The sequence below is a fragment of the Drosophila nasuta genome, chromosome 3, assembly GCF_023558535.2.
Source record: "Drosophila nasuta strain 15112-1781.00 chromosome 3, ASM2355853v1, whole genome shotgun sequence".
Taxonomy (NCBI): domain Eukaryota; kingdom Metazoa; phylum Arthropoda; class Insecta; order Diptera; family Drosophilidae; genus Drosophila; species Drosophila nasuta.
The window spans coordinates 39,920,568-39,938,218 of record NC_083457.1 but is presented as its reverse complement, the minus strand read 5'-3'; the positions used below and the strand labels follow the sequence as shown (position 1 = coordinate 39,938,218).

The following is a 17,651-nucleotide window of genomic DNA, read 5'->3' as shown; positions in this document are numbered from 1 at the left end:
CTTAAGATTAATTGCTAGCAAAACAAGAGCAACGAGAAAAAGGAAGAGCGAGTTTCAAACAGCGATTTACGAGCGATTTCCAATTTATTGGCATAGTTTTTAATGTTTTTCCATTTTTGGGCAAAGCGCTTGCAGTCTATTTATAGCTGTTGCATTGCACAAATCGAAGTGAATTCTTGTTGAAGTTATGCGAAATGCGATTGCTTTAAATTTCATTTCAAATAATTGATTCTGTATTCTATGGTATATTTCGAATGTAGGAGTATATAAAAATTCTAAATATAGTTATTGGTATATTTAAGTATTATTTTAGTATATCAAATTGTTGAATTTAAACGAATATACCGCTTTTTTCACTTTTTGTCGTTGTTGGAAATACAGTCGCTACACTAAATATAATATAACTTTTGGTATATTTTAGTATTTTTTGTTGGTATATTAAATTGTACAATTTTAACGAAAATACAGTTTTTACATACTTTTGCTGAAAATTTAAAAATATATCGTAATTCCAAATATATTGGTATATTTTAGTATTTTCAAATATCTCACAGTTGATCAAACTCGACTGTAGCATTTTTACTTGCTTTGTATTTAGTATCTTTTTTTAACTACATATTTATTTATGTGCAGCGAGTCTAACAGCTGGAAATTAATTGCATTGAATATAGTTTTTGACTTTTTTATCAGTTAGCTAAAAAGTTATGTTTGATTGAAGTTCGTATTGATTTATTTTCCATGGTACATTTTTCAAGAATTAAAAGCTGATAAATGCCTGTGATTGATTTGTAAATAACAGACTGCATTTTAGCGCATCAAAAACAGAAACTGCAGGATATAAAATAATTGGTATTTAAATTTAAACCGCGGAATAATATGATAAAATGTTTTACGTGAATTGTTTTGCATTAAGTGACTGCAAAAATTGATCAAACGTAGTTTTTAACTTGAATTTATAATTAGTTTAATGAAAAATTTGTAGTCACTTTTTATAAATTTTAGCCATTAATAATAATTCTATTAAAATGCAATTAATGTTGGTAAACAACATACTAGACTATATCACTTTTTTTGACCAAACTCAAAACTTAATAATTTAAACGAGGCAAACCAACCAGCACGTAGTTGGCAATTAGCGAGAGTATTTAAATGTTTGCTTTAATATCTTTAATTGCTAAGCCAAAACACCGTCGCGACGTGACTGTACTTTTAATGGCATTATTTAGGGAGTGGCCAAAAAAAAAAAAAACAGAAACAAAAAGTGTTCAGTCAGCGCCTTAATCACAATGGCTCATTATAATTTGTGGTCACAGCACAAAATGAAGTGCAAAATGTGCGCATTATTTTGCGCAAATTAAGTGCAAAAATTATAAACTATTATGAATGCAGCACGCACTTTTCAACCAGCAGGCGGGTGGTTTGCAGTGGTTGAGGGGCGTGGCAGTTCAAGCAGTCAAGCGTGGCATTTGGTCAGCATAATTAACCCCACAAACACACACACTCGAACGCATAGACAGAAAAACATGGAGTGCAGTCGAGAGACAAACCAAAATGGCGAACAGCAGTTTGTTTGAGCCGCGCCAAAAAGTATGCTATGAAAAATGTGTTTGCATTATGCATACGACCCGTGGGACGCAATAGGAAAACTGCGCCTCGCAGGAAGAAAACAGAAAATAAATTTAAAAAAAAAACCCCGCAAACAACAACAAGAAACGCATTGAAAAATGACCAGCAGCTGTTGAATTTCAGAATTTATATTTGGTTTTACTTTTCTCGTTTTTTATTTTTTTTTATTTTTTGGCGTTTTCATTTTCTTCAATTTTGTTGGCCGACTGCTATTTGGAGCGGGAGAAATTGCTCAAATCGCTCAATACGCCTCGTTGCATCTCTCGTTGCAGATTTACCCGAAATTTTAATGGCACCACAAAACCAAACAATCAAACTGGGCAAAGCCTTTGTGCTGGAATGCGATGCCGATGGCAATCCGTTGCCCAGCATAACCTGGCAATTCAATGGGCAACCACTCGAGGCCAGCGTTGACCTGCTGTTGGAGAACGAGAACACTGAGCTGGTGGTTAGCGTGGCCAAAGAGCACCATGCGGGTAAGTACTGCCATTCACTTTGGCACTCGCCATTCTGGCATTCAGCATTTATAATTTGCAGTCAACATTCGCAAAACGTTTTCAAACATTTTTCAGGTGTCTATCGCTGCATTGCGAGCAATGAGAACGGTGAAGTTAGCGCTTGGGCAGCGATTAAAGTGGAGCAATCGCAGCAACCGCCACGTTTGGCCATTGAGCCAAGCAATTTGGGTGGCCATTACGGGCACCACGATTGAGTTGCCCTGCCAGGCGGAACAGCAGGAGGATGGACTTCAAGTAAGTTTCGGCTGACGAAAAGTTGCGACTACAAGTATTTGCCAGCCACTTGTTGACTTGTGGTCTTCTCCTCCTCTCTCTTGGCAGATTGTCTGGCGTCGCGACGGACGTTCCATCGATCCCAATGTGCAATTGACCGAGAAATATCAAATAAGCGGCACCGGCAGTTTGTTTGTCAAGAATGTGACCATCCTCGATGGCGGACGCTACGAATGCCAGCTAAAGAATCGATTCGGTCGTGCCACAGCCTCCGCACTCGTTACCATAAGGTGAGTTCTTTTTACTTTTACCCATCTGTATTGTGTTGGTAATAGTATAAAACTTGCGCTTTAACGACAGTCTGCAATCAATGCGCTGCAAGTTGTGTTCAAAGGAAACAACTTTTCGATCCAGACGCCTCACTCAAAGCACTCAAAAGACAGACAGTTCTTAAGTAGTGAGGGTTTTGCACTTAAATGCATTTAAGAACGCGCCAAACTTGCTTAATTAATTGAAAAATAGTTGTAGTGCTTGAGAGCAGCCAAAAAAGAAAACTGTATAATATAAGCACTTACTGCACAGTGGTGCAAACACGCAGACTATCTACATATACTGACTTCTTAAATGGTCAACTGGGAGCGATTCTCTTCAAGTGTTTCGGGCATTTAACAATCACTACGGGTTGCGTTGCTCTTGTATGCAAAGCGAACACTATGCAACCCATGTAGGGCAATAAAACGAACCCTTAAAGCTTAAGTTAATGGCACACTGGTGAAAGTCAAATGAAAATGTTTTACAATAATTTAAAATCATTTTCAAAAATGTATGAAGAAAAGATTATCTTGAAACATGTACATGTATTGAAGTTTATTATTGAGAAATGAAGATTTTAAGAAAACCATCAAAAAGAATAGGGGCTATTGGAGTCATCATTTTAATTTAGCTTTCTAAGATGTTGTCCATATACATACAAATTTTATTTATATGCTTTCTTTTTATGTTTTCAATATAAAAAAAAATTTTATAGAACCTTTCATTTAAAAGCTAAAAGCTAAAAAGGTTCTATTAAGTTTGACGAATTCTCTGACTATTGCAAAAAAACAAATCAGCTTGAGGTATTATTAATCAGAAATAAATTTCAGTGATCAAGATTTTAGACCAACAAAATGAAAAGGGTATATTGCAGTATTGAATTCCATTTACCTTTAAATTTAAAAGGCTTTTAAGTACGTAAATAATAAACACTTTTACAGGCACTTCATAGCAAACTACCTTAAATTAATATATTTACATTTTGTCCCACTTTTGCCCCACTGTGCAGGTGACTTAATAGCATTTGAAGTAGTTTCTATTTTAGTTTAGCTGCAAGTTAATAATCCCTTTAGGCAAATATCGTTTTTGAGTTCATAAACTTTGAGCAGTTGTTCGCCTGCTGTGGCCCCACTGTGCCGCTGGCTAAACTGCATATAAAATATGCACTAAAAGACATCAAAAAAGCGGCGACGAAAGCACAAAAGTTGCTGTGCCAGTTGGCAGCTTTGTAAAACGTGCCAAGACAGGACAAGAAACGTGACAAACCGACAGAGCGACAGACAAAGTAAGAGCAAGAAAAGAAAAAGAGAACAGGGACAGGGCAGGGCAGGGCATGGGAGTCACAGTGGGACACTGACAAGTTGAGTGCATGGAATGAGAGAACCACACAAGTTGTTCAAATTGCCCAAATTGAAATTGAGTTGACAAGTTGTTCATGGGACTGGAACCAGTTTCTGTTTCTTCAACTGGCGCCGCCGGGTCTAGGCTCCAACTTTGCAAAGATGATACCAAAAGGCCAAAAAATCGTTGAAGAGTGGAAGGAGCAGCATGCAGGCCGTAAATCAATTTGGGGCGCCCAAGCAAATGATAAAGCAAAAGCCGCACACAAAACGGTAAACCAAAGCAAGCCCACAAATCTCCCCAGCAGCAGTAGCAGAAGCAGCAAAGAAACTGAAGGCGTTTGCTTACGCAGCCATTTTTTAAATGCATAATGCAGCAGGAGCAACGGGAAGGAGGAGAAGGAACGGGGCTGAAAGTAGACTTCTTCCGACTGGCATATGACCTGCTTCCCTCTATGAGATTGTGTGTGCTCTGTGCTGTATTCTGTTCTGTGTTCTGTGCTGTGCACGCATCATTTAGTTTCGCTTGCCAGCTGTGGGCGAAAAAGTCTGCCAGGATGCAGGCTCAGTTGCAGGCTGCTTCTGCTGCTGTTGCAGTGGCAGCAACGGCTTACAGTTGTGCCAGCAGCATTAGAAACTTTACTCATTACGCTGTGTGCCAACCTCAGTCGCCTGACCGCAGCAAAGCGACGGCAGCTAGCTAACAACAAAATTGAAAAAAGGCAAAACGCTAAAAGTGAAAAACTCCTTCCCCAGCACTATTGCTGAGTCACAGACCAAGAACAACAACAACAATAACAACACCAACAGTAAAAAAGAGCGAGCGAAAAACCGCTGAAAGCAGCGACAACAACAGCAGCAGCAAAAGCAAAAGCAACTCAAATCCGCCTAAGTTGTGGGTAATGCTGGCGTAAAACAAAAGCTTATCCTGTTACTGGGCTGCTAATGGGGGGCAGAGTAAGCTCGCCACGGAAATACGTTGCCATTGCCACACAGCATGTGGTACACTCACACACACACGCATTCACACTCACACTCACACTCGCACACAAACAGAAAGTTAAGCCAAGAAAAGACACACACTAGAAAAAGTCGCTAAGCTGCAACAATCTGACTTAAGATATACACTTTAATTGCAGTGAAAACAAGCGCGCATAAGTTTATTAATGTAGCCAAAGGGATATTTTCTCATGTAAAGTTGCTATACACTATAACTGTACAGAAGGATATTGTTGAACGAACATGCTTCAAAAATAAAATATAAATTTTAAGCTAACTGAGTTGTTCGAATAATCTGATTAGCAATAGCTTTTCCAAATTATTGCATAATAAAACAAAAATTTTGTAAATAGATATCATACATCAGTTAAATTTTAATTATTATATTTTTATTTCTTATACAACGGTACAAGTTTACTTTTAAAAAATGTGAATTAGAATGAGAAAAATTTTTATTATTTAAGTAGAAGATTACAACATGTTCAACGGCGTTATTCAATAGTTTGCAAAATGAAGCACAGTCACAGATATTTTCCAAATTCTATACATAATTTTAATTCAATTTTTCTATTTCTTCAAAGACGGTCTTCACATTTCTATAGAGTGCGATAAATAAGCAGAGAACTATATTGCTATCCATTTTTTACATGAACTTTAAATGAATCAACATATTTTGGTTTGCCAAATTTAAAGAAACTATTTTTTTAATATGTTACAATACATGTGATCTAATAAGGGGCTGTCCATATATTACGTAATCACTTAGGGGGGTGGGAGGGGGTCAAGGAAATGATTATGTTTGATTACGTAAGGAGGGAGGGGTCTTGGACAATGATTACGTAATCATTTTATAAAAATCTTATTGTTAAAAGTATTTATTCAAAAATTGGTTTAGTGCCGATTACTCTGTTGATAAGTACCGAATGCAATAATTCACATAAATGTAGCTGTAAGCTTCGATTGGAAATCAAAGAAACCCCTTTACCGTATGGCTGGACGGCGATAGGGAGAATGCCTAGTAATTCAGTCATACGAAGGATGTGAAGACCTCGAATGGCTTGAAGAAGATGACACCTGCGGATATAAAGAGATTTTGACAAGCCAACTTCCAAAAATAAAAAATATTAAAGATTGGCTGGAATCTCCTTTTGGAAATACAGATTAAAAGAACAAATTTTCATATTTTTCTTTTTTTGTGATTACGTAATCATTGTTAGGGGGGGAGGGTGTTCATCAAATGATTACTTTTGATAATTTAATAATTTAATAATAATAATAATAATAATTGAACATTATTGTTGTATCATATTTTACTTAATTTCTTGTTATTTTATTCTATGTAATATAAGATCTCATAAACACATCTATAATATATAATAGAATATAATTTATATATATATATATTATATATATATATATATATATTATATTAATATATATATTTAATAATATATATAATTATAAACATTTTTTTTAATAATCACGCTTATTTCGGATATACTTTTGATATTCCTTAAATTCTAATACATACACAAAGTAGGATCTGTATTAATGCCAACAGCCTGACAATGTCAGAGAACCCTCAGCAAAGGAACTCACGAGTTAAGGTATTTACAAACGCTTGGCGTGCCAGAAAAAGCGCAGCCACAGAAATGGCCATGTGGCAGCGGGAAAAATATGTAGTCTAGTGTAGTTGGCTGGCTGCATGGTTGGCAGTGGCTTGGCTGCTATTTGCTGGCTGGCTGGATGGTTGGATGGCTGGCAGGATGGCAGCTTGGCTGGCTCGCTGGATGGCTGGCTGGATAGTTGGCACGGTGGCAGTGCGATAGTTGATAGTGAGTGGTAAGCAGTGGTTGTGGTGCAACAGGGTGTATTATGGTCGTTAAGTTATTACCTACCACGCCGACAATGCCAAAGTTTACACAGCGAAAGTTTCCAAAAGGGAAATTCCTTTAACGTCGACAACGACGACGACGTCGACGCCAGTGAGAATGTGAGGCATGAATTGTTGTTAATGCCAATGCAGTTGTTGTTGTTGTTGTAGTTGGTGTCCTTGTTGGTGTAGAGCAGTGTGCTGGGCAGCGAGAGCTTGGCGCGGATTTCGCTTAACTGCAACAAAAAAGTGTGGCAGAATTTCGTGCGCGCTGCGAAGTCAGCAATTGCCAACGGCAACAAACCGAAAGGCGAGTCCTCCTCGCCAAGGACCAGCTCCAATGCAACACAAAACTGTAAGAAAAAAGCATAAAAAAAAGAAAAAAACTTTCGTTTTACTTGCGGATTTTTATTAGTCAACGGCCTTTTAAGGAACCTCCGACGCTGCCAACAATTAATTGCAATTAAAGTGCGAAAACTGTGAGAAGTCGCGCTATCTTAATATTAATTACTAAATTTTCGTTGCTAAAAGTTGGCAAAATACAAAAGCAAACATCAACATCGTAAATCACGAATGTTTTTTCAACTTTTGCAATAAGCAGCCAGCTGTACACAGCGTATACTTGATACAAGTACAATATTGATATTAAGTATACGTTGCATGAGCTAATAAATTTATGTATATATAACTTCGTTAACTTAAAATGGCTAAGCATACATACTATTCACACACAAATCAATTGATTTAATTGTTTTAATACTAATTGATTTAATACATACTTAGTATGTCTTTAGTATATTAAGTATACGCCTTAGCATAAAATCAGGCATGGTCGGTTAAGTTATACAAATAAAAGTTTATTTATGTGTTTATCAGTGTAAACAAGATAATTTACAATCAGGAAAACTAATATAGCTGAGTTCTTTGTCTAATATTACATCGTTATACTTAAGTTTCTTATGACTAAATAATATCTTGGATACGTATAACTACCTTCTAACTTGGTATCTCTTTTCATCCTCCCCAGAAACAATGTGGATCTCGCACCCGGTGATCGTTATGTGCGCATTGCCTTTGCCGAGGCCGCCAAGGAGATCGATGTGGCCATCAACAACACACTGGACATGCTCTTCTCCAATCGCTCCAAGGGCACACCGCCCAACTTTGGTGAACTGCTGCGCGTCTTCCGCTTCCCCACTGGCCAGGCAAGACAGTTGGCACGCGCTGCTGAGATCTACGAGCGCACCTTGGTCAACATAAGAAAGCACGTGCAACGCGGCGAGAATCTGAGCATGGAGAGCGAACAGTACGAGTTCAGGGATCTGTTGTCACGCGACCATTTGCATTTGGTGGCCGAGCTATCCGGTTGCATGGAGCATCGCGAGATGCCCAACTGCACGGACATGTGCTTCCATTCACGTTACCGCAGCATCGAGGGCACCTGCAACAATCTGATGCATCCCACTTGGGGTGCATCTCTAACTGCCTTCCGTCGCCTGGCGCCGCCCATTTACGAGAACGGCTTCAGCATGCCCGTGGGCTGGACAAAGGGTCGCATGTATGCCGGACATCCGAAGCCAAGTGCGCGTCTCGTGTCCACCTCATTAGTGTCCACCAAGGAAATAACACCGGACACGCGTATTACCCACATGGTCATGCAATGGGGACAATTTCTCGATCACGATCTGGATCATGCTATACCTTCGGTGAGCTCGGAGAGCTGGGATGGCATCGACTGCAAGAAGACGTGTGAATTTGCCCCGCCGTGTTACCCCATCGAGGTGCCACCGAATGATCCGCGCGTGAAGAATCGTCGTTGCATCGATGTGGTGCGTTCCAGTGCCATCTGCGGTTCCGGCATGACGTCGCTCTTCTTCGATGGCGTGCAGCATCGTGAACAGATCAATCAGCTGACCTCGTACATCGATGCCTCACAGGTCTATGGCTACAGCACACCCTTTGCCCAGGAGCTGCGCAATCTGAGCTCCAATGAGGGACTGCTGCGAGTCGGTGTGCATTTCCCCAACCAGAAGGATATGCTGCCCTTTGCAGCGCCACAGGATGGAATGGACTGTCGTCGCAATCTGGATGAGAATCAAATGAATTGCTTTGTTTCAGGCGACATTCGTGTTAACGAACAAGTTGGTCTCCTGGCCATGCATACGATCTGGATGCGTGAACACAATCGCATTGCGAGCAAACTGCGTGAGATTAATCCGCACTGGGATGGCGACACTCTTTATCAGGAGGCACGCAAGGTCGTGGGCGCCCAGATGCAGCACATCACTTACAAGCAGTGGCTGCCGTTGATTGTGGGCGAGAGTGGCATGGAAATGCTGGGCGAATATCGTGGCTACGATCCTCAGATTAATCCAAGCATTGCGAATGAGTTTGCCACCGCGGCGTTGCGCTTTGGCCACACCATCATCAATCCCATACTGCATCGTTTGAACTCCAGCTTCCAGCCTATACCTCAGGGACATCTGCAGCTGCACAAGGCCTTCTTTGCCCCGTGGCGTCTGGCCTACGAAGGTGGCGTTGATCCGTTGATGCGTGGCATGCTCGCTGTGCCCGCCAAGCTCAAGTTGCCCGATCAGAACCTGAACACCGAGCTCACAGAGAAGCTCTTCCAGACGGCGCACGCGGTTGCACTCGATTTGGCTGCCATCAATGTGCAGCGTGGTCGAGATCACGGTATTCCTGGCTACAATGTCTATCGCAAGTTCTGTAATCTGACTGTTGCCACGGACTTTGATGATTTGGCTGGCGAGATTACTAACGCGGACATCCGGCAAAAGCTGCGTGAACTCTACGGACATCCGGATAACATTGATGTCTGGCTGGGCGGCATTCTGGAAGATCAAGTGGAGGGCGGCAAGGTGGGAAAACTCTTCCAGTGTCTGCTCGTAGAGCAGTTCCGTCGTCTGCGCGATGGCGACCGCTTCTACTATGAGAATCCGGGCGTTTTTCTGCCCGAACAGCTTGTGCAGATCAAGCAGTCGAACCTGGGACGCGTCTTGTGTGATGTGGGCGACAATTTTGAGGAAATGACCGAGAATGTGTTCATACTGGCCAAACATCAGGGTGGCTACAAGCAGTGCGAGGATATACCCGGCATCAATTTGTATCTATGGCAGGAATGCAGCAGATGCAACAGTCTGCCATCCATCTTTGACAAATATATCCCGCAGACTTACACCAAGCGTAGTCAGCGCAGCAAACGTAACGTGCAGCAACTGGAACAGGAGGTGCCCACTCCCGAGAGCTATGACAGCGCCTTGGAGGCACTGTACCAGGTGAATGAGGAACGTGTTAGCGGCCTGGAGGAGCTCATTGGTAGCTTCCAGAAGGAGCTGAAGAAGCTGCACAAGAAATTGCGCAAACTCGAGGAGGCTGAACCGGTGCCACAGATTGTTCAGCTAGCGCCCGCTGCCCAAGCTCCTGCGGCGGCTATGAAGCCCAAGCGTAGCCACTGCGTCGATGACAATGGGACCACCCGGCTGAACAACGAAGTCTGGACGCCGGACGTATGCACCAAGTGCAATTGTTTCCACGGACAGGTCAATTGCTTGCGTCAACAGTGCGGCGAGGTCAGCTGCCCGCCTGGCATTGAGCCACTGACTCCTCCCGAAGCGTGTTGTCCACACTGCCCCATCATGCCCAGCGCAAGGAGTGCTGCCAAGCCGGTGGTGAATTGAGCGACGCCGGCACATTTTGCATATCGACTTAACGAAGTAATTAAACCAAAAAAGAACAGCCCTTAATTCTTAGTAGCCACATTCAATTCCCAAATTGAAGGATCAGTTTCTTCACAGAAGACGACATTACATTGGAACGCATCCGACTAATACTCCTAATCGATAACGCACACACTCACACTCACTCGAACACACAAAGCAAGAGCAAAAGCAATTAATTAATTAACAAATTAAACTTAACATTTACTGCTACACATGTAATAAATAAAGCACATTAAATAGCAACCTGTTTCAGTTAGTGCGATAGTTTTGCGATATTTTCCCTGCTCATATCGTTTGCGAACTCGAATGCGATTATTATGCGATACTCCCGCCTCCTTGCTTGTTGGGTTGTCACAGAACTCACACACACATACTACTCAAAGTTCACGTATTTGGTGTGTGTGCCCTTGGCAATCACGGCGTTGTTTTTCTTATGTTTCAGCACGCAATCGATATACGCGAGATTCTTGCCAGCACGTAGCGTATTAGCCTCGATAACTACTTCGTCGCCAATCCGTGCTCCCTTCAAGTAACTGACATTGATGTCCACCGATACGCCTGGATGGCAGGGCTTTGACATCAGTGCATAGGTGGTCACCATGTCCACCAGTGTTGCCGTGTAGCCGCCATGCAAACCGCCGCCCTTGTTGAGATGCTCCTTGTCCACAGTGAATTCTGCGGTGCAAACTCCATCGCCACCGCCAATAATTTTCACCTATCAACAAAAATTCATATTTATGAATGACAACCACATTTGGTTTATAGTCAATTCGTACCTTTTCCAAGTGCTTTTCGAATCCTGTTGCCTTGGCTATAATTTCGCTAATGTGCTTGGCAAATTCCAGTCCCTTTTTGCGAGTTCCCATTTCGGAATTGTTACGAAACGTGTACACAACAGAGAAAACGCAAACACACTCAACAGCTGTCAGTCGATAACTGAACTATCGATATGCGTGCATAGCATAATAAAGCAGATTGCTTGTCGTATGTGACGTCATTTGTGAAGATAAGAAAATCATAATAAAATAGTATTACTCTTGTCTATATATTTATTCGAATACGATGACTAGCACTTTTAACTCATTTTTGTGTCCAAGTCCACGAATTTGGTTTGTCCACCCTTGGCAATGACTTTGCCAGTTGCCTTAATTCGCAATTCACACTCAATGTACGCCATTTTGCGACCTGCATGTATTGTATTGGCGTCTACTTCGACCACATCGCCGGGTCTTGCGGCAGCCAGATAGCTTACATTGAGGCTGGAACTAACACCCGGGTGTGAACCCTTGGACATGAGGGCATAGGTAGTGACGTTATCTAGAATAGTAGCCGTTAAACCACCGTGCAAAGATCCCACGCGATTCAAATGCTCGGCTGCCACTGTGAATTCCCCCACAGCGCGTCCTTCGCCACCAGCCGTTATTTTCACCTGCAAAATTCAATTATGGCGCGTTATCGATAGGTCGAAACTTACATAATATCGATAAAGTTAGTCAGCTGGTTTGCGCGTCGTTTTGCGTATTTCACATTGTGTTTGTGTGCTACAAAAAACTTAAAACTTACCATTTGTGTCACCCGATCGAAGCTGGATCCTTTGGAAATAAATTCGGCCACTTGTTTGACCATTTCTACACCGCGTTTGGCTGCCATAGTTTTTGTTTTTGTATTGCCTCTTTTGACTATTTCACTAGCGGAGCAGAACTCTTCACGCCGAAATGAGAAAAACTACTGAGACAAGCACTGGCGATGAGAAAGGTGAGCGCAAGCGTTAAGCTATAATATATACTATATATGCTCGTAAATGTGAATGAATGGGTTATGAAATCTATGTACGAGACATCAAATAAATTGTCTAGACTTAGCCATGTGTAATTTTCGCCTTTTTGTTTTGCTCGCGCTGTCCGCGTCTGCGTCTGCCGGCAATTGTGCGGAGTGTGATAATGAAACTGAATAAACACGGGGGAAAAAATGGGGTTGTAAACGAGTCGCGATACGAAGGCAATTATGTTAATTGTTTACTCAACAAGTTAATACTTAACATATTACTAATCAGAACATTGAAGTGATACAAATCTATGAGATATATGTAAATGTTACACCCACTCTGACTATGAGGACAATATTTCGCACAGACATAATATTTATGATTAATTCTAAACTATAAAAACCATTTATTTAAATGTATATTAATTTCAAATTATGAATATAATTTTAAAGAAAATTAGTGTTGCAATGCAAAATTATTTATAAAGCTGGGAGGTCCATAGTCCATTGTCATAAGTTCCCTATAGAAGGAGCTACAAAAATTGAGTTGTTAAGGCAATCATATTAAATTATACGCATGCTTTATAAATACGAAACTCTTTAAATAATTTCGCATCTAATTACTTCTCGGTTTCTCAGCCGACATTGTGCTAAAATTTCAGCAACTTGCCAGAGATGATCTACGACAGGATAATGCCCGGGACTTTATATGCCACACAACCGATGGGGATCGCATTGCTCTGATTGGCTCCAAGACGGAACTGATAACACTCGAGTTGATCGACAGAATAAACTATCAGATGCCATTGCCCTATGTAGTCGCTGGCTTCGAATTGAACACAAAAGCACGTCCACTGGATAAACTGGTGCAACAGGTGAATGTGGAGCACATTTACAACAGTTGCAATGCCTTGGAGGTGCAACAGTTGAGTCTGGATCCTTGTTATGGATCCGGCATCTCGACACAGGAAGTGGCCGACGCCACGCTGCTGGCTGCCAAGTGGTCGCCACAACCGCTGCCCAATGGCAACATGCTGTTGGCCTTTCTGAACAGCTATGGATCCCTAGAGCTGGTCACCAAGAAGGCACAACAACCATTCTGGCATTACTACGAACAACACGATATATCCGCCATCTTCCGAGATGAGCTGCAGCCGCCTTTCGAAGTGGCACCGGATAAAATCGATACATTTCGACGCTATCAGGCATTCATTGATCGCAGCTGGATTACAATGTTTGACTGGCGTTCACTAGAGTCGGACAATGGGAATCACGTGCTGGTGCTGGGCACTGCGGTGGGTAGTTTGTGGACGCTCAGCTTGAGTGGCGATGCACAAACAGTGCAAGCATATCGTGAGCTGCACACGCTCCTGGATCGCATCTGCTATATGCATGTGTTTGAGGATTTGCTGCTGGTGGGCGACATCAGCGGTCAGGTACATCTCTACAGATTTAACGAGAACGATGAGAGCGGCATGGAGTTAGTGAAACCACTGTGGCTGCGTCCCGATCAAATGGCACTGCAGCAGGCGGTGATAACGCGTTGCGACGAACGCAAATGCTACTACATTGCCTGCTGCAAGGGCGCACATTTGCTCGTCTGGTGCATGCCACAACTTCCAGGCGCAGAAAACTGGCTAGAGACACGTTTCCTAGTGGGAGGCATTAAGATAACAGGTGAGTGTTTGGCCAGTTAATAAATTCCTAAATTAATTTGAATTATTTTCCCAGGTTTTTCAAGCATTGGCAACTCCAGCTATGTGCTGGGCACGGCACGTGGCCCACTCTATCGCATTGAACTTCAACACAAGGCAGCTCAGCTAAGTGTGAGCAAGCAGCTGATTGAGATAGACGATGTGGAGAACTTTGGTGCCATGGGCATCTTCAATAGTCCGCACAGCAATCTGCTAACACTACTTTTTGTGCGCAACAAAGAATATATGCTTGACAACAAGTTGCTGCGTCGCGAGCTCACGGTCTACGTGGGCAAACTGAGCAAGGACGATTCCTTAGCAAAACTCACTGAATTGCTCTCAAACAACGAACCCATCAATCGCTACAAGGATCTGTTGAGCGATGTGCGTCTGCAGATTTTCAATCGTCACGACATGGAAAAGTTTATCAAATTTGGTTCCTGCGAGTCTCTTGTCGTCGGTGAGCTAGTCACGCTCATGCAACAGCAACAGCTGCAGCTGAAGTACCATGTCATGGATGCACTCCAACATGTGCAGCAATATCAGACGAAAGAGTATTGTGAAATGGAAATGAAGCTGCTGTTGTCCATATTGACTATAACTCATATCCGTTTGCGTCTACAGTATTTGACTGGTCTGGCTAAGCTAACGCCTTTCCAAACCAAGGCATCCCAATGCCATTTGCAAGAGATGCTGCGTATCAAGCAGCAGCTTGAGGATCTGCTGGTGAAGGAACAGCCTATCAATACGATCATCAAACGTTTCTTGGATTTAATTGAGGTGCACTTTAATGCAGTGCAGCAGAAGCTGGGAAAACCTCCTAAACTTGATGCGAATCAGGAGTCAAAACGCTGTTGCATTTCATTTGTGGAGGTAAGTTTAGTGTAAGCAGTCGTGGAATATAAATAAGCCATATTTTGCTAAACACTTTTAGTAAATCAGGCATAAAACCGATATTCACTGCATATATTTTAGTAATCTCAAATTGTTGCTTCACTAATTTATTGTCTTTTCCCTTATACAGCTTCTCCCCGAATTGGAGACACATTACTGCACGCTCTGTGGTCGCCAGGCGTTGATGGAACAGCAACTGTTGATGGAACTTTATGAGCCTGGCAGTCGCTTAGTTTGTCCCTACTGTCATGGAGCATTCATCATGGAACTGTGTGATGCATAAACATGAGACAAAGCGAGTCCAAATTTCGATGCCAAAACCATTCCGCAAAAACAAAACTAAAAACCCAATTTTTTATGCATTTTTCTACTGTGACTAAAACCTTTGCGGAATTGTTTAAGCAACGGAATTTAGCACACGCCTGTTTTCAATTTATTCAACTGAATTTTAGAGTGTAAACGTGTGTGTGTGAGAATGAATGTGTTTTTTATGTCTGCAAGTGCACTTAAATGTTTAAGCAATAATTAGGTTTAGTACAGCGAAACATAAATAATGGGACTCGTTTCGAGCAGCAGAATATCCTGCTCGAGCTGTCGGAGATCGCTCTCCAGTTTGCCCTTGCGTTGACGCTTGTTCTCGCTGTCGATGAGCAACGACATGGACTGATAGCTCTTGGTCATCTCGTTCAGATGTGCACGCAATCCTACAAGCAGCTCATTGCGTTCCGCTTGATCCATCACACGCATGCCGGGCATATCGGGTGGACCACTTTTGGCCGCCTGCGACTGTTGCAGCTTCTGAGCGGACAAGGATTTCGACGCCTTGAGACCGCCACAAAGTTCAGCGAGGCGTCGCTGTTCCTTGCAGCAAACATCGTGTGCCTCTGTCAACATCTTCTTGGTCTTGTGAATGTAGACGGGCACCTGGCCAAAATCCTTGCGACACACGTACTGCGGCACCAGACCAGAGTTGAGCAGATTCTGACGCGTGCCACACGGTGTGTCCACGTAACGTGGCGGTGGCGGACAACGCACAGTACTGCGAGCACAACGAATATTCCGGAGCACAAAGTTCGGTACCATATCGGACTTCTTCTCCTTCTTGCCGCATTCGGGCAGCGGTGGCATGTGAGCACCTTTGGGACAAACGTGGAGATTCTCGCGACGCCATTTGACGCCTTGATTCTTGCGCAGAAAGGCGCACGGTGGATCGAGTGGCACATTGGCACAGCCCATGGTGCGATGATGGGACTTCTTGGCATCCGTCAGCAGACGCACGCCATCCTTCAGCATCACCACCGAATGCTTCTTGTACTCCACATTGAGACGGTCCCGCAGCTCCTTGGCGTAACGAGCTGCCATCTCTTCTGTGTTGTGCTTGCCATCATCCTGTGTTGCCTGAGCCTGTGCCTGTGGGGCGCGACCCTTTGCGTCCTGTGATTTTTCTGGCTCGCGCTCCACATTGAAGATGTTCTCGTTGTGATGTGTAATGTAGACCAGCGACATGGTTTCAGTCTTCCTTCAAAGCACCCACCTAACTTTGATCTTTTTATATGGAATTTTTGTGAAAGTGTTTATTTTATAAGTTTTGCTATGTAGTCTACCCGATTACAATATGTACGTGTGGCATAGAAGACGCTGTTTTCGTTGCCAGGTTTCCAGGTATTTCGAAAATTCGTTGCCATAATAATTAAGTTGCTGTTGCTTTAGCAACCTTTGAAATGTGAAATTCAGGTTTTGAACTATTCGTAAAGCTTAGCTTGTAATGAGGAAACATATTTTATAAGCTGTCAATTGAATACTTAAGTTTAAGACAACTCATAATAAACTACTATTTTTAATAAAGCTTAAAGTTCCAGTAATCATTATTTAGTTTTATTTAAAAAACTGCATATTATATCGTACAAATTTTAACAGTTTCTAATTCGACAGTTTCAATATTTAAAAATAGTCGAACATATGTATATTGATTTGTGCAACAAGTTTTTAAAGGAAACAGTGTTAAGTAAAAGATATTTATTTTTAGCTTAATAAGATCGTCGAAGTTACCTTTTTATCTTAAAAATAATTTTAAATTAGTAATAAATTAAATAAATGGCAAAAACAGAATCACCCCCTTTTTATTTCACTTTAATAGTACAACATAATTTCACTTCACAGCTCGACAGTACGGATAGCATCTAAAATTGATTTTGCAATGTTGATGACTAATGGTGGTGTGTGCGTGTGCTGATTGTGTATGCTTAGATGAAAGAAATCAATAGCGAAAAACACCAAGCGAGCATAAAATGCAGTAAGTTGAAATTCAGCTAAGGCAGCTGCTCGCTCACTTCGCAATTCCTCAACTTTGAATGTGGCGCCCTCTACAATGTTTCTGCTTGCTGCTGATTCCTGTTCGCCTGGTAGCAAAATAAACCGCTTAAAGAAAATACCATAGTATTTTATACTATGTGTGAACGTATTTAGTGGCAATTTCAAGTATTTTATTTTGCCTTACAGCAATATACTTCAATAAATGCTTTTTGCTTATAATTCAAATTTTGAAGAAAACTTTTAATTGCGTGTACTCCACAATAGATGGCGCCAAGTCATATTTCACTGATTTGCACTAACTTGGAAAGAATTTGTTCAAATAAAGACAAAAAAACACCAGCACAAATTTTGTAATGTTAAAAAAG

The 17,651-nt window shown here is 41.9% G+C and overlaps 6 protein-coding genes across 6 annotated transcripts in view; 2 read left to right on the top strand and 4 right to left on the bottom strand.

The window, feature by feature from the left end:
* Positions 1-10,692, top strand: part of LOC132788454 (peroxidasin) — a 40,055-nt gene extending 29,363 nt beyond the window's left edge. The window contains 5 exon segments of the mRNA XM_060795884.1: positions 1,899-2,102; positions 2,199-2,311; positions 2,313-2,378; positions 2,466-2,647; positions 7,909-10,692. Coding sequence (XP_060651867.1) covers positions 1,899-2,102; positions 2,199-2,311; positions 2,313-2,378; positions 2,466-2,647; positions 7,909-10,579 — 3,236 coding nt within the window. The 3' untranslated portion in view covers positions 10,580-10,692.
* The window catches only part of LOC132792361 (uncharacterized), a 104,842-nt gene that overhangs the window by 45,580 nt on the left and 41,611 nt on the right, over positions 1-17,651 (bottom strand). The window lies entirely within an intron of this gene.
* On the bottom strand, positions 10,794-11,551 carry LOC132788459 (acyl-coenzyme A thioesterase 13). The gene is made up of 2 exons (XM_060795889.1): positions 11,398-11,551; positions 10,794-11,336 (listed from the first exon to the last, which is right to left on the bottom strand). The coding sequence occupies exons 1-2, from the start codon at positions 11,485-11,487 to the stop codon at positions 10,995-10,997; spliced, it is 432 nt and encodes a 143-aa protein (XP_060651872.1). The 5' UTR covers positions 11,488-11,551; the 3' UTR covers positions 10,794-10,994.
* On the bottom strand, positions 11,644-12,318 carry LOC132788458 (acyl-coenzyme A thioesterase 13). The gene is made up of 2 exons (XM_060795887.1): positions 12,185-12,318; positions 11,644-12,050 (listed from the first exon to the last, which is right to left on the bottom strand). Exons 1-2 carry the CDS (start codon positions 12,269-12,271, stop codon positions 11,697-11,699), a joined length of 441 nt encoding a protein of 146 aa, XP_060651870.1. The 5' UTR covers positions 12,272-12,318; the 3' UTR covers positions 11,644-11,696.
* Positions 12,277-15,893, top strand: LOC132788456 (uncharacterized). The gene is made up of 4 exons (XM_060795885.1): positions 12,277-12,376; positions 13,025-14,062; positions 14,117-14,952; positions 15,104-15,893. The coding sequence occupies exons 1-4, from the start codon at positions 12,337-12,339 to the stop codon at positions 15,254-15,256; spliced, it is 2,067 nt and encodes a 688-aa protein (XP_060651868.1). The 5' UTR covers positions 12,277-12,336; the 3' UTR covers positions 15,257-15,893.
* LOC132788457 (enkurin) lies at positions 15,250-16,654 on the bottom strand. Its single transcript, XM_060795886.1, has one exon. The coding sequence runs from the start codon at positions 16,477-16,479 to the stop codon at positions 15,505-15,507; it is 975 nt and encodes a 324-aa protein (XP_060651869.1). The 5' UTR covers positions 16,480-16,654; the 3' UTR covers positions 15,250-15,504.

Excerpts from the sequence above, each read along its gene's own strand:
- LOC132788459 (XM_060795889.1), bottom strand. The coding sequence starts at position 11,487 with ATGGGAACTCGCAAAAAGGGACTGGAATTTGCCAAGCACATTAGCGAA. Across the intron at positions 11,337-11,397 it reads TCGAAAAGCACTTGGAAAAG|GTGAAAATTATTGGCGGTGG; the intron begins GTACGAATTGAC and ends TTTTGTTGATAG.
- LOC132788458 (XM_060795887.1), bottom strand. The coding sequence starts at position 12,271 with ATGGCAGCCAAACGCGGTGTAGAAATGGTCAAACAAGTGGCCGAATTT. Across the intron at positions 12,051-12,184 it reads TCGATCGGGTGACACAAATG|GTGAAAATAACGGCTGGTGG; the intron begins GTAAGTTTTAAG and ends TGAATTTTGCAG.
- LOC132788456 (XM_060795885.1), top strand. The coding sequence starts at position 12,337 with ATGAGAAAAACTACTGAGACAAGCACTGGCGATGAGAAAG. Across the intron at positions 12,377-13,024 it reads AAGCACTGGCGATGAGAAAG|CCGACATTGTGCTAAAATTT; the intron begins GTGAGCGCAAGC and ends TCGGTTTCTCAG. Across the intron at positions 14,063-14,116 it reads GGGAGGCATTAAGATAACAG|GTTTTTCAAGCATTGGCAAC; the intron begins GTGAGTGTTTGG and ends TTATTTTCCCAG.
- LOC132788457 (XM_060795886.1), bottom strand. The coding sequence starts at position 16,479 with ATGTCGCTGGTCTACATTACACATCACAACGAGAACATCTTCAATGTG.